The 10958-nt window shown below is 63.7% G+C and overlaps 1 protein-coding gene across 1 annotated transcript in view; it reads right to left on the reverse strand.

Annotated features, from left to right (window-relative positions):
- The window catches only part of CLCN7 (Cl-/H+ antiporter 7), a 24193-nt gene that overhangs the window by 5067 nt on the left and 8168 nt on the right, over positions 1 to 10958 (reverse strand). Inside the window, exons 4-17 of the mRNA XM_027771005.1 lie at positions 9194 to 9265; positions 6665 to 6736; positions 6519 to 6584; positions 6017 to 6149; positions 5800 to 5909; positions 5224 to 5304; positions 3662 to 3724; positions 3496 to 3579; positions 2808 to 2901; positions 2563 to 2627; positions 2127 to 2243; positions 1224 to 1278; positions 830 to 890; positions 249 to 387 (exon numbers count right to left, since the gene is read on the reverse strand). Of these exons, the coding sequence (XP_027626806.1) occupies positions 249 to 387; positions 830 to 890; positions 1224 to 1278; positions 2127 to 2243; positions 2563 to 2627; positions 2808 to 2901; positions 3496 to 3579; positions 3662 to 3724; positions 5224 to 5304; positions 5800 to 5909; positions 6017 to 6149; positions 6519 to 6584; positions 6665 to 6736; positions 9194 to 9265 (1212 nt within the window). The remainder of the gene's footprint in view (positions 1 to 248; positions 388 to 829; positions 891 to 1223; positions 1279 to 2126; positions 2244 to 2562; positions 2628 to 2807; positions 2902 to 3495; positions 3580 to 3661; positions 3725 to 5223; positions 5305 to 5799; positions 5910 to 6016; positions 6150 to 6518; positions 6585 to 6664; positions 6737 to 9193; positions 9266 to 10958) is intronic.

Here is a 10958-nt window from a genome sequence, read left to right on the forward strand (position 1 = left end):
CGCTCTTCCCGTGGATGCCCTGTCAGCTCACCACAGGGCACAGAGCCCTGAGGAGTCCTGCCACAAGCATCTGCTAGGCTCAGAAGGTCCCCCAAGTCCTCGTCAAGCCCCCGTAGTGGGGTGAAGAGGAGGTGACAGGTGAGGCCTCCAGGAGGGGATGAGGGCTAAGGGCACTCGGGCGGCCCACAGCCGCATGCCTGGATCTGAGGAGGGGAAGGGGCCAGGACACACTGCCCGGCCCGGCCTACCTGGAGCGGGTAGGACATGGAGCTGCCCTGCAGAGGCTGGCAGTCCCGGGACGAGTAAATGAGCACAAAGGCGACCGTGGCGGTGACGGCGGCCACCAGCATGGCCTCGACCACCTGGAGGCAGGGCCGGTGGATATACCTAGGACATAAGTCAGGGTGGGCCGGGTCGCAGGGACAGGCACACGGGGACGGGGGGGCGGCCATGGCAACCAAGTCCCTGCGCTAACAGATCCCTCAGCCACGGCCCGTGCTGGCTCCACCCCTGCCCGTCTGAGGACGGGGGCAGACTGACGCTGGGGGCAGCTGCACAGCTGGACACGCTGAGGCCGGCCAGGCCCGCCTACTGTGCCGCAGCAGGACCTGGAGCCACGGACCTGCCTGCCTGTCCAGGCCGGGCCTGTGACCGGGGCCCTCACTCAGGAGGCCAGTGCCCAGCGTTACCTCCCCACATGTCTGCAAGGGCCAGTCCACACACGGCCATCACCCCGGCCCTGCAGGGCAGAGCCTGCAACCACACGACCGCTTCCAGAGGGCCCGTGCGTGGCCAGCAGCATGGCATCAGCAGCTGGGCTCCTCCTCACCTGATTCGGAACATGGTCAGCCAGTAGTTCAAGGCATTGAACACGGCCCCAAGGACGCCACCTACAGCCGGGAGGAAAGACCCGGGCCCTTACACAGAGCAGAGGAGCGGGGTCCCTGAAGGTCTCTGGGTGCAAGGAAACCCGAGGCCTGTGGGAAGGGACAGTCCCAGCGAAGCTCCCCTGAGGGATGGGTGAGCTCGTTTCTTCAAGGCTCTGCCTGCTACCAGGAAAGGGCTTTTACAGAGTAACGCCGGCTGCCAGGGCCCACCTGCCTTTCAGAGAGAACACGCTCCCAGCCTGCCTTGCTTTCCCGATGAGGGTCACAGCTCCCCGGTGGGAGGGGCCGAGTCCTCACGCGGGCCTGTCCCCCTGCCACGCGGTGAGAGGGCCTTACCCACCACTCCCATGGCGATGAAGACAGGGATCTCATGGATCGTGTACGCCATCTTCTGTGTGGAGAGAGGAGAGCGCAGGCTGGGACCAGACACCACGCACAGGCGGCCGAGGCGGCACGTAGGTGGCTCACAGGCTGGCGGTCTCTCAGAGAGCCCTGAGGCACTGGCCTCACGGCCAGTTTCCAGCCATGAAGACAGGACTGCCCAGACACCGGGTGACCACGACGGGCACCCTGAGGTCCCCACGGGCACTGTAGCTCAAGTCCAGAGCCAGCCCAGAAAACCAGAGCGGGGCGGCCCAACTCAGCTGCCGTGCAGATGCCCAGGGCTCTGGGCCCTCCCGCCTGGAACAGCCTGTCTGACACGCTCCGGCAGGAGCAGGGGCGTGCGGGTGCTTTCTGTCTGTAATAGGTTTGTGTTGCAGGGCACACGCACTCACCAGAGAGGAGAGGGCGAGGGAGAACGAGAAGCGACCTTGGGAGGCCACACTGCTCTCCACTTTTTTTTTTTTGGAGAGGTTTTCGCTATAGGGCGCGTGCTCTCGCCAGACAGAGACATAGAGACAGAAAGCGAGAAATCACCCCCCAGGGGGGATGGTCACGCCACAGTCCCTTCTCCTCCATTCTCCTCTCGGGATCTTGGGCATGCACGCACACGTGCCCGGCGTGAGTTCTAAGCCACCAGGTCCGGGACACGAACCGCGGTCGACTACGTGGGAGTCCAGCGACATAGCCGTTACGCTAACTGCTGGTTCCCACCGCTCTCCTCTTCTGCACATGCACCCAGTGTGCTTCTTAAACCACCAGGTCCGGGACTCGAACCACGGTTGAACACATGGTCAGATGCCCCAGGCCAAACCCAGCAAGGGTCCTGGCCTGGGCACAGGTGGCGAGAGCAGATACCTCCGAGTCAAACCTCCCGAAGTTGATGAGGCCCGGGCTGGACAGGTCCCAGATGTTGCCGTGGTAAATGCCCAGGACGAAGTTCAGGGTGAAGGTGGACACCATGGACGCGAAGAACTGCGGACACAGGTGAGGTCTTGCAGTGCACAGTCCGGCCCTCCCCATCCCACGGCGTTCGGGTCACCGGCCTGGAGACCCTCAGGGCAGAGCAGAAGGGCCGCAGCCTCGGGCCTGCCCTCCTGGGGTCGTAGTTCCCAGACAAGAGCGGGCAGGGCTTGGTCTGGGGGCTCTGCTCTATAGCTGAGGGCCCAAGGGACCCGTTGGGGACGTGGCTCCAACCACAGCCCGACAGGAACCTGGGGACAGTGCCTGGGCCGAGCAGAGTGCACCTGGGCACAGGGAAGGCATGGGCTGGGGCAGGGCTGCAGGCACTCACGATCCTCCAGGTCAGGAACTGGTTCCAGAAGGAGGCGCCTTCCTCCAGGCTGAAGAGCACTCCACCTGAGGGCAGGGCCCGTCAGAACAGACCACGAGGGGAGGCCCTGGGGGCCGTGCTGTGTGAGGGGCCTCGGGCCTATCCGCCGCTCTCGGTCCCATCTCCACCCACTTGCCACAGCACACACGGGAGGCTTCCCGACAGCGGTGGCCAGCTCCCAGCTCCCCAGGGCAAGCCCTCCTCACCCACGGGGGCTCCAAACGCAGCGGACACTCCGGCCGCAGCTCCTGCCGAGACGAAGTCCCGCTTCTCCGTGTCCCTGCGGAAGTACTCGAAGATCTGAAACGGGAACGGAGGCGAGTGTGCTGAGCACGTCTCAGAAAGGGGCTGGCTGCCGGCCACCAGGGTGCAGAGTGAAGGAGCCGGGCCGAAGACCCAGGACGGCAGATGAGGCAGGAGTGGTGGCGCTTCGTGTTAGCCGGCAGCAGAGACGCCCGCCATGTGCCCGTGCGCTGACAGCCGGAACGGCACAGTGGCTGTGTCGGTGCGCTGTGCGAGGCGTCGCCACGACTTCCCGGGGTCCCGACTCGGGGACACGCACTCGCTCCTGACCTTCGGAACAGGCTGCGCGACATCGGCTGTCTGACTCACACAGACCCAGGGTGAGGCCACCAAAGCGCAGGTGGCTTTTTGGGAAATGTGACAAAATGGCAGCAAGACAATTCCAAGCAGCGTCTTGGAAGTGAATATTCTGACCTCTCCAAGCCGTGCATCCGGAGAATGTTCAGCGCCAAGACCCTTCCCACGCAAAGCGCACACCCCACGGGGCACCAGAGGCTCACAGGCAGCAGAGCCAGGCCCGTCCTGGCCATGCCCAGGGTCCGAGGGGAGGCGGCGCGTCCACTGCCGACACCGTGGCAGCCCAGGGCTCACCTTGAAGTCTCGCTTCAGCGACGTGGACCTGCCCTGGGAGATCCCGGCGGCGATCACCGAGCCGGAGTGGATCATTGGCCCTTCCTGAGGGCGCAGGAGGGGCAGCGCTGAGGGCAGCGGGCAGGGCCGGGCAGCGGGCAGGGCCGGGCCTGTAGCATGTGCTTACCTTTCCCACGGCCAGGCCCCCGACCACGGACAGAATCACCCCAGACACTTTGATCACCAACGTCTGGAACACAGGAGAGCACCAGAGGTCCAGGAAGCTGACACACGGTGGCTGTGACCAGCTGGTGGCACCTGGAGGGTGAGGGCCCACAGGGCGGCGCAAAGCCAGCGCAGGGGCTCCGGGCTGGTGCCCTCCCACTGCCACGACTGTGCCCCTGCACACGCCAGGCCTTGGCTACGCGGACAGGGCAGCTCTCTGGCCCTCCAGAAGCAACGGCAAGCGGCGAGCCAACAGGCAGCCCTTCCTCCGCCGCCCCGCTCAGCAGCACTGGTCCCATTGGTGGAGCTGGGCACAGGGCATGCCATCACTCGGCCCGCCCCGGGCCCATGTGCTGCGCCATCCTGCCCCCACACCCCAGCTGAGCCACGTTTGGGTCAGTCTCCTCGAGCCAGGTCGGGAGCCGTGGGGGCGGCGCCCAGCGGGCACTCACAGCCCCTGAGGGTGAGCTGCAGGCTGGCTGCCACGCGCTGGCACTGGCAACTCACACCCCTAAGCCCCCTCCCATGCACTGGCCCGACAGAGGGTGACCCCATGAAAACAGCTCTATGCCAAAGATCCTACGACAATCTCGGAATCCAGTCAGTTGGCTAAGCAAAGGGCTTTGGGAAAAAGCATTCTAGAAGGGGGCTGGCATGTGGTATGGTGGTTTGGATGCTGGACTCTCACATGGCCAACCATGGTTCAAGGCCCGGAACTCTCACTTACCCTCTCTCTCACTTTCCCTCTCACTTTCCCTCTCACTTTCCCTCTCTATGGTCAAATTAAATAATTAAAAAAAAAAAAAGTCTACAAGGTCCCAGCCAGCCTTGTGAGGGCCACCCAGGCCAGATGCCACTCCTAGCAGTGCCAAGTGGATCCTGCTCTGCGGCGCGAAGCACACCTGCCAGGCCCCTGGGCACAGCAGCACCTCTGCGGGGCTCGGCAGGGAAGGTCAGCCCCAGAGATGGGGAGCTGCTGCCGTGAGCAGGACGAGGGCCACGGCGCTGGGAGGGCCGGAGCTACGCAGCCTGTGCCGACTTGGCGGCCCTCGGGGAGGACAAGCGGACCAGTCAGGTGGTGTGGAGATGAAGGCAGCTAGACCACACCCTGCACAGCTAGAGTCCCAGACCCGATGGCTTGGAAACCACGCCGGGTGTGTGTGCACCCGAAATCCCGAGAGCAGAGGAGGAGCTGTGGTGTGGCTTCCCCCGAGGACAACTTCTCACTTCCTCTTTCTCCCTCTCTGGCAAGAACACACGCTCTAGAGCAAAGCTACCCCCACACGTACAACACGCACGCGGGCCGACAGATGGACTTGACACAGCTACGAGGGCCTGTGACATGAGCGTGTATCACTTAGCACGCACGAGGGAGACTGGGCACGTGCAGCAGCGTGGCCCTCCCCGCAACCTGCCAGCCAGCACGCACGGGCACAGCGCCAGCCACACAGGCTGGGCCGGGCGTGGCCACGGGCCTGCTCCTGAGCCTGCGGGGGCCATGCACGTGTCTGGCCAGCACCTCACCTTGAGCCGCACCACGTGGGGGACCTTCACCCCATTGAGGAAGCATTTGATCTGGGGGATTCCGCTGCCAGCAGCCACCGGCTGAAAAGGAGGCGAGGCTGAGTGGGCGTGGCCCTCAGGACCCGGCAGTGAGTCCGTCCACTGGGGCTATCCAGTCCCAGGCAGGCACCTCCGGGGCCAACTCTGCGGGACCAGGGTGGGCTGGAAGCAGCCTGGGGACACTCTGGGCCAGAGTGCACTGACAGAAGGTTCTGGTGGTAGGTCTCCTGTCGTCCGTGGTGAGAAAGGGGGCAGAGGGGGCCTGGGAGGGCTTCTGGGGAATGGCCACTTCCCTGTGGCAGGGCCTTGTGCAGGCAGGGCCAGCGCCCACTCCCAGGCTGAGTGCGAGGTGTGGGCCGTGGTGGCTGTGAATCTGCGGAGAGGCTGTGGTCGTGCCTGGTGGCCTCACAGCCGGGCCGTGACAATCTGCAAGGCCTGGCCTGGCGGAGCCTGGGTCCCCGCTGGCACCCGCTTTGTCCTCTGGAAGCCCCAAGCCACCCGGGCCTGAGATGCGGGGCACCCCCGCCGGCCACGTACCTCGATGAAGGCCACGATCACCGAGCCCACGAGCACGAAGGCCGCGTTCAGCGAGGCCCACAGCAGGAGGGAGAAAGACAGCCCGCCCTTCTCCGTGAACCTGTCGATGTCTGGGCTCGTCAAGGAGGGCAGGCAGCTCCCACGGGACCCCGGGCCCTCTCTGCCCCTCGCCCCGCCCCCTGGCTGGGTCCGGCTCGGCCGGGCGGCCGGAGGATACTGTCCTTGATGAGCCGGTATTTGAGGCCGGCCAGGTTCTCCACCACGATATCGATGAAGCAGGCCACCAGGCCCGTGAGGATGCCGACGAGTGCGCAGATCACCCAGCGCTTGATCTCCACCGTCCGGAAGGCCTGTGGACAGCTGTCAGGGTGGCACCAGCCCTGGGGCACCGTCTTGACGGCCAAGCAGGTTGCCGGCTCGGGGCCATGTGGGCAACCGGGGGAGGTGGGTGACCTTCTGGCAAATCCACAGCTGGCCCAGGCGCGCAGGGTGCCAGCCGACAGCCGAGAACGGCCTTTCCCGTCACGACCGCACGACACTGTCCCCACCGGTTCGGTACCAGGTCAAGCACTGCAAGCCGGGGCCTCGAGCAGGGTCCCAGAACTGGAGCTCAGGAAGGCGGCAGAACAGCAGCACTAGGGCCACCTCACGGGGACCAGGTACAAGCGCCTCCCCTCTACGGCCCAGCACCACAGCGCGGGTCGGCACTGGCCACTCACCGCGTGGTTGATCCGCCGCTCCTCCTCCAGGAATAGCTGGTTCTCGCTGCTGTCGTAGTCCAGGCTCTGCAGACAGGGCGGCGTCACGCACCCACGCCCCACGCCCCAGGGCAGCAGAGGCCTGGGCTGGGGCGGGGGAGGCCTACCTCGTACTTGAGGGACAGGAGCTTCTCATTGTGCGGGATCTCCCTGGGGAAGGGGCGTGGTGGGTCCACATCCTGGAGGGTAAAGGCAGGCCTGTGACGCCTGAGGTGGGGACCGTCCCCACCACACCTCACGGCCAGGCCCATCCTGATGCCAAAGGCAAATGCAGATACCACAGGGGGGCAGACTCGGCCCTCGGACATGGACACAGGAGGACCGGCTGGCTCTTCCTGGGACAGCCAGACTGTCCTGCACCAACGGGGAAGGACCCCAGCGAGGTGCCCAACAAGCTCTGCCGGCTCAGAGCCCGAGGAGGCGTGGCGGAGGGTACCTGTGGCCAGCCAGCAGGGGGCGCCCACTCGGGGGCGGTGCCGAGAGCAGTCTGGCCTGTGGTCTGCCCAGAGCGCCCACTGTCCTGCCGGGCCAGGGTCTGCCGAAGTAGACGTGAGGACCCATCTCCACCGCCCACGATACCAACGTTTTTTAAAATTTTAAAATTTAATTTTATTTATCATAATTTTTTGAATTTGACTAAAGACAGAAAGTGAGAAAGCAAGCTGCCGGGTCCGGGATATGAACCGCAGTCAGCCACGCGGGAGTCCAGTACCTTAATCACACCACCCACCGGCCCCCGTGACAGCACCTTTACATACAGCACCATTAGCAACGACAGAAGAAGGAGAAAAGTCAGACTTCGTCAAAATGGAAAAGCTCTGCGCCTCAAAGGACAGCATCGGGGGGAGACGAGGCCGGCTCCCACGGGCGGGCGCAGTCCCCCGCAGCGGCCAGGCCTCTGGAGCCCCTCCCTCGTGAGCCTGCACGTGCACTCGACCACGGACGAGGACGTGCTGAAGATTCTGCCACAGGGCGCACGCACTCGCCCAGACACACAGAGCGAGGAGACCAGCAGATGGAGTCAGGGTCGGCTGCTGTTCGAGTGCTGGACCCGGTGGCTTAACATTCACACCAGGGGGCCGGCAGGTGGCCTGGTGGTTAAGGGTCCTGGACTCCCAGTGGCCAACCACAGTGTCACAGACCTGGCGGCTTGCTTTCTCACTTTCCCTCCCTCCCTCCCACTCTATCCCTCTCTGGCCAAATTATAAAAATAAATACATAAATATATAAACTTAAATGTTAAATATTTATTAAAACAAAACAAAACAAAACACTGGGACCAGCAGTTGGCATAATGGCTATGTCACTGGCCTCCAATGTACTCGACCACAGTTCGAGTCCCGGATCCCAGTAGCCTAAACTCACACCAGGCGTGTGTGCGTGCGTCCCCAAGATCCCGAGAGGAGAATGGAGAAGGGATTGTGGTGTGGCCATCCCCCCTGGGGGGTGATTTGTCGCTTTCTGTCTCTGTGTGTCTTTCTGGTGAGCGCACGCACCCTGTAGCATAGAAACCTCTTCAAAAAATGAAAACAAAAACACGCTAACTCACAGGAGGAGCATGTGTCCTGAATTCCGAGAACGGAGAAGAGGTTACAGCATGGCTATCCCTACTGAGAGGTGAATTCTGTCTGTCTGTCTCTCTAGTGAGCACAGGCACCCTATAGCAAAAGTCTCTCTTAGAAAAAAGGGGGGCCAGCAGATGGCATAATGGTTACATTGCTGAACTCCCATGTGGTCGACCACAGTTCAAGTCCTGGACCCGGCAGCTTAAACTCACACCAGGCATGTGTGCATGCGTGCCTACGATCCCAAGAGGAGATTGGAGGAGAAGGGTGGGGCCACCCTCCCTGGGGAGTGATCTCTTGCTTTCTCTCCAGATCTTTCTCTTTCTGGAGAGTGCACGCACACAATAGCGAAAAATCTCTTTAAAAAATTGCAAAGGAAGTGAGAAACCACCCATAGGGATGGAGGAGACGGTCATGCCGCAATCCCCCTCCCCATTCCCCTCTTGGGATTCTGGGCACACACAGGCCTAGCATGAGTTTCAAGCCGCTGAGTCCAGGACTCAAATCACGGTTGGATGTGTGAGTCCAGTGCCTTAACCATCATGCCACCTGCAGGCCCAAGAAAAAGGTTAAAACAATGCCACACGCGAGAATGTTCTGGGTGTCACGTGGCTGGTAAGCCATGGCCCACCACACAGCGCAGCGTGAGGACCACACGGGGTGTGCATGGTCGCCCAGGATCCCGAGAGCTGGAGAGCCGAAGGGGCTGCCATGTGCCAATCCCGCGGATGGTGTCTCCGACTGCACCGAGCCTGCCATGAGAGGGCACCATGCACATGGGGAAAGCCCCTGCGCTCCATGAGGAAGGCACCTGAGAAGCAGGTACACCCAATGCTGACAGGGTGGGCTCAGGAAACGCTCGCCCAGCTAGACAGGGCTGGAGGCCCTTCAGCGAGATGCCAGAACCCAACCCTCTGAGGACGGGCCATCACTGCCCCTCTGCGTTCCCGGGGCTCCCCGCCCTACCCCAGGACCAGCCTTGACCTCAAGCGCCGTCACCAGCTCCCCGTGCCACTCCAGCACTCTTAGCTGGGGCCTGTGCGCTGGCCTGGCGCCCCGTCCCACACTCACCGGGTCCAGTAGCTCATCGTCCAGCTCCACGCTGCTCATCTGTGCGACTCGGGGAGACACGTTGTAGGGGGCCTGGAAGGAGCATGGCAGGCTAGCCAGGAAGCGGGATCCACACCCGCCCACCTGGAGGGAGCTTGACGGGCAAGCCAGGATGCGGCATCCACACCTGCCCACCCGCCCTGCCTACCCTGACCTGCAGGGTCAAACACGGAACCGAGGCGCAGTCTGTCCCCAAGGGGGCTCTCTGGAGACTGTCCCTCAGCCCCATGGCCACACTGCCCACTGCGAGCCCAGCCCCGGCCACCTCCATGGCCATCTCTCACACGGTCTCTCTGGCCCCCAAGACACACAGCTGCAGGTACCTCCCCCACTCCAGGGCGTGCACCGCGCTCACAGCCGGGTGATCGGCTGCCTGGCAGAGCAAGCAAGGCCCTCGCCACCCAGGTCTTAGCACAGGCACCGAGCAGCCACGACGGCCAGCCAGCAGGCACCCTACCCACCAGACTCCCATGCCTGCTAACCACAAGGGCTGCCCTCGGCTCAGAGCATGGGCACGGGCGGGAAGCAGCCATCTCAGGGCAGGGCCACTCGCTCCGGCGGGCCAGCGTCCACACCCGGGTATATACCCAGGCCCTGGAAGCAAGGCCCCCAAGGGGCACCTGCCCCCACAGGCTTACAGCATGACCCACGACAGCCCCATAGTGGAAAGACCCAGCTCCGAAGGGTGGATGGTCACGCAGCACAGCCACAGGACAGAGGATGGTCCAGTCATGAAAAGGAACCACGCGCCAACCCCTGCCACAAGGTGGATGGCCTTCATCACACCGATGGGCACACCGGCCAGCCACGAAGATGGGACCTATGGCAGCCAGCGCAGAGGCAGGGGTGGGAGGGCACCGGGCTGGGGACGACGAGGCTCTGCAGTGAGACTCCAGAGGTGAGCACACCACCCAGCGCCCTCTGCACTGTGGACCTCGCGCCCGCAGGTGGCCCAGGGGGAGTCTACGTTAGGCGTCTTACTACGAGTTTTAGAGCTTCGGCAAGCTGAGAGACTGGGGCCGCCCCGCCCAGTTCCCTGGCCCACCTCTGTCCCTCCATGTACATGGCTGGACCAAGGCCACGTGGCATCAACTGGCCCTGGCTCGCCCCACTGGCCCTCGGCAGGTGCTGACCACTGGTGGGGGGCGGGGAGATTGATGAAGGGCTAGGGGAGGGGCTGGAGTGGAGGAGGGCAGTAAGAGGACCCCGGGCGGCAGCTGCCTCAGGAGACAGATGACCTGGAGGGGCCCCCTTGGGCCACACCGAGACCCCAGCGAGCCCCCAAAGGCTCGAGCTTGTGGGTACTGCCGGCTCCCACCCTACCTTCGGGCCATGTGGTCCTGAGTCAGGCTCCTCCCTCCCCTTCTCCAACGCCTGCTGCCCACCGCACATGACCATGACTGGCAGGCTGACCTCACCCTCTCCGACCCAGTGTCAGGGGGCAGTGACGGGCTCGGGAACTCACCGTCACCCCACCCTTGAGGCCTAAGAACAGGAACAGCACCCACGGTGGCTCTGAGCAGCCTGAGCTTTGGGCCCAGGTCCAGTCCGCCCTGCCGAGCAGCCCGCAGGGTGCTTGGACAGCCACGCTCCTTTCTGGAAATCCAGTTGCGAGCCCACAGGCCAGGTGGTGCCCGGACAAGCTCCGGGTCTCGGCTGCCGGAACTGCCCTGCAGGCTGCAGCCGGCCGCGCCAGCAGTCAGGCCTCCACGGTGCTGCACCGAGC

This window comes from Tupaia chinensis, unplaced genomic scaffold, assembly GCF_000334495.1.
Source record: "Tupaia chinensis unplaced genomic scaffold, TupChi_1.0 Scaffold000178_1, whole genome shotgun sequence".
NCBI lineage: Eukaryota > Metazoa > Chordata > Mammalia > Scandentia > Tupaiidae > Tupaia > Tupaia belangeri.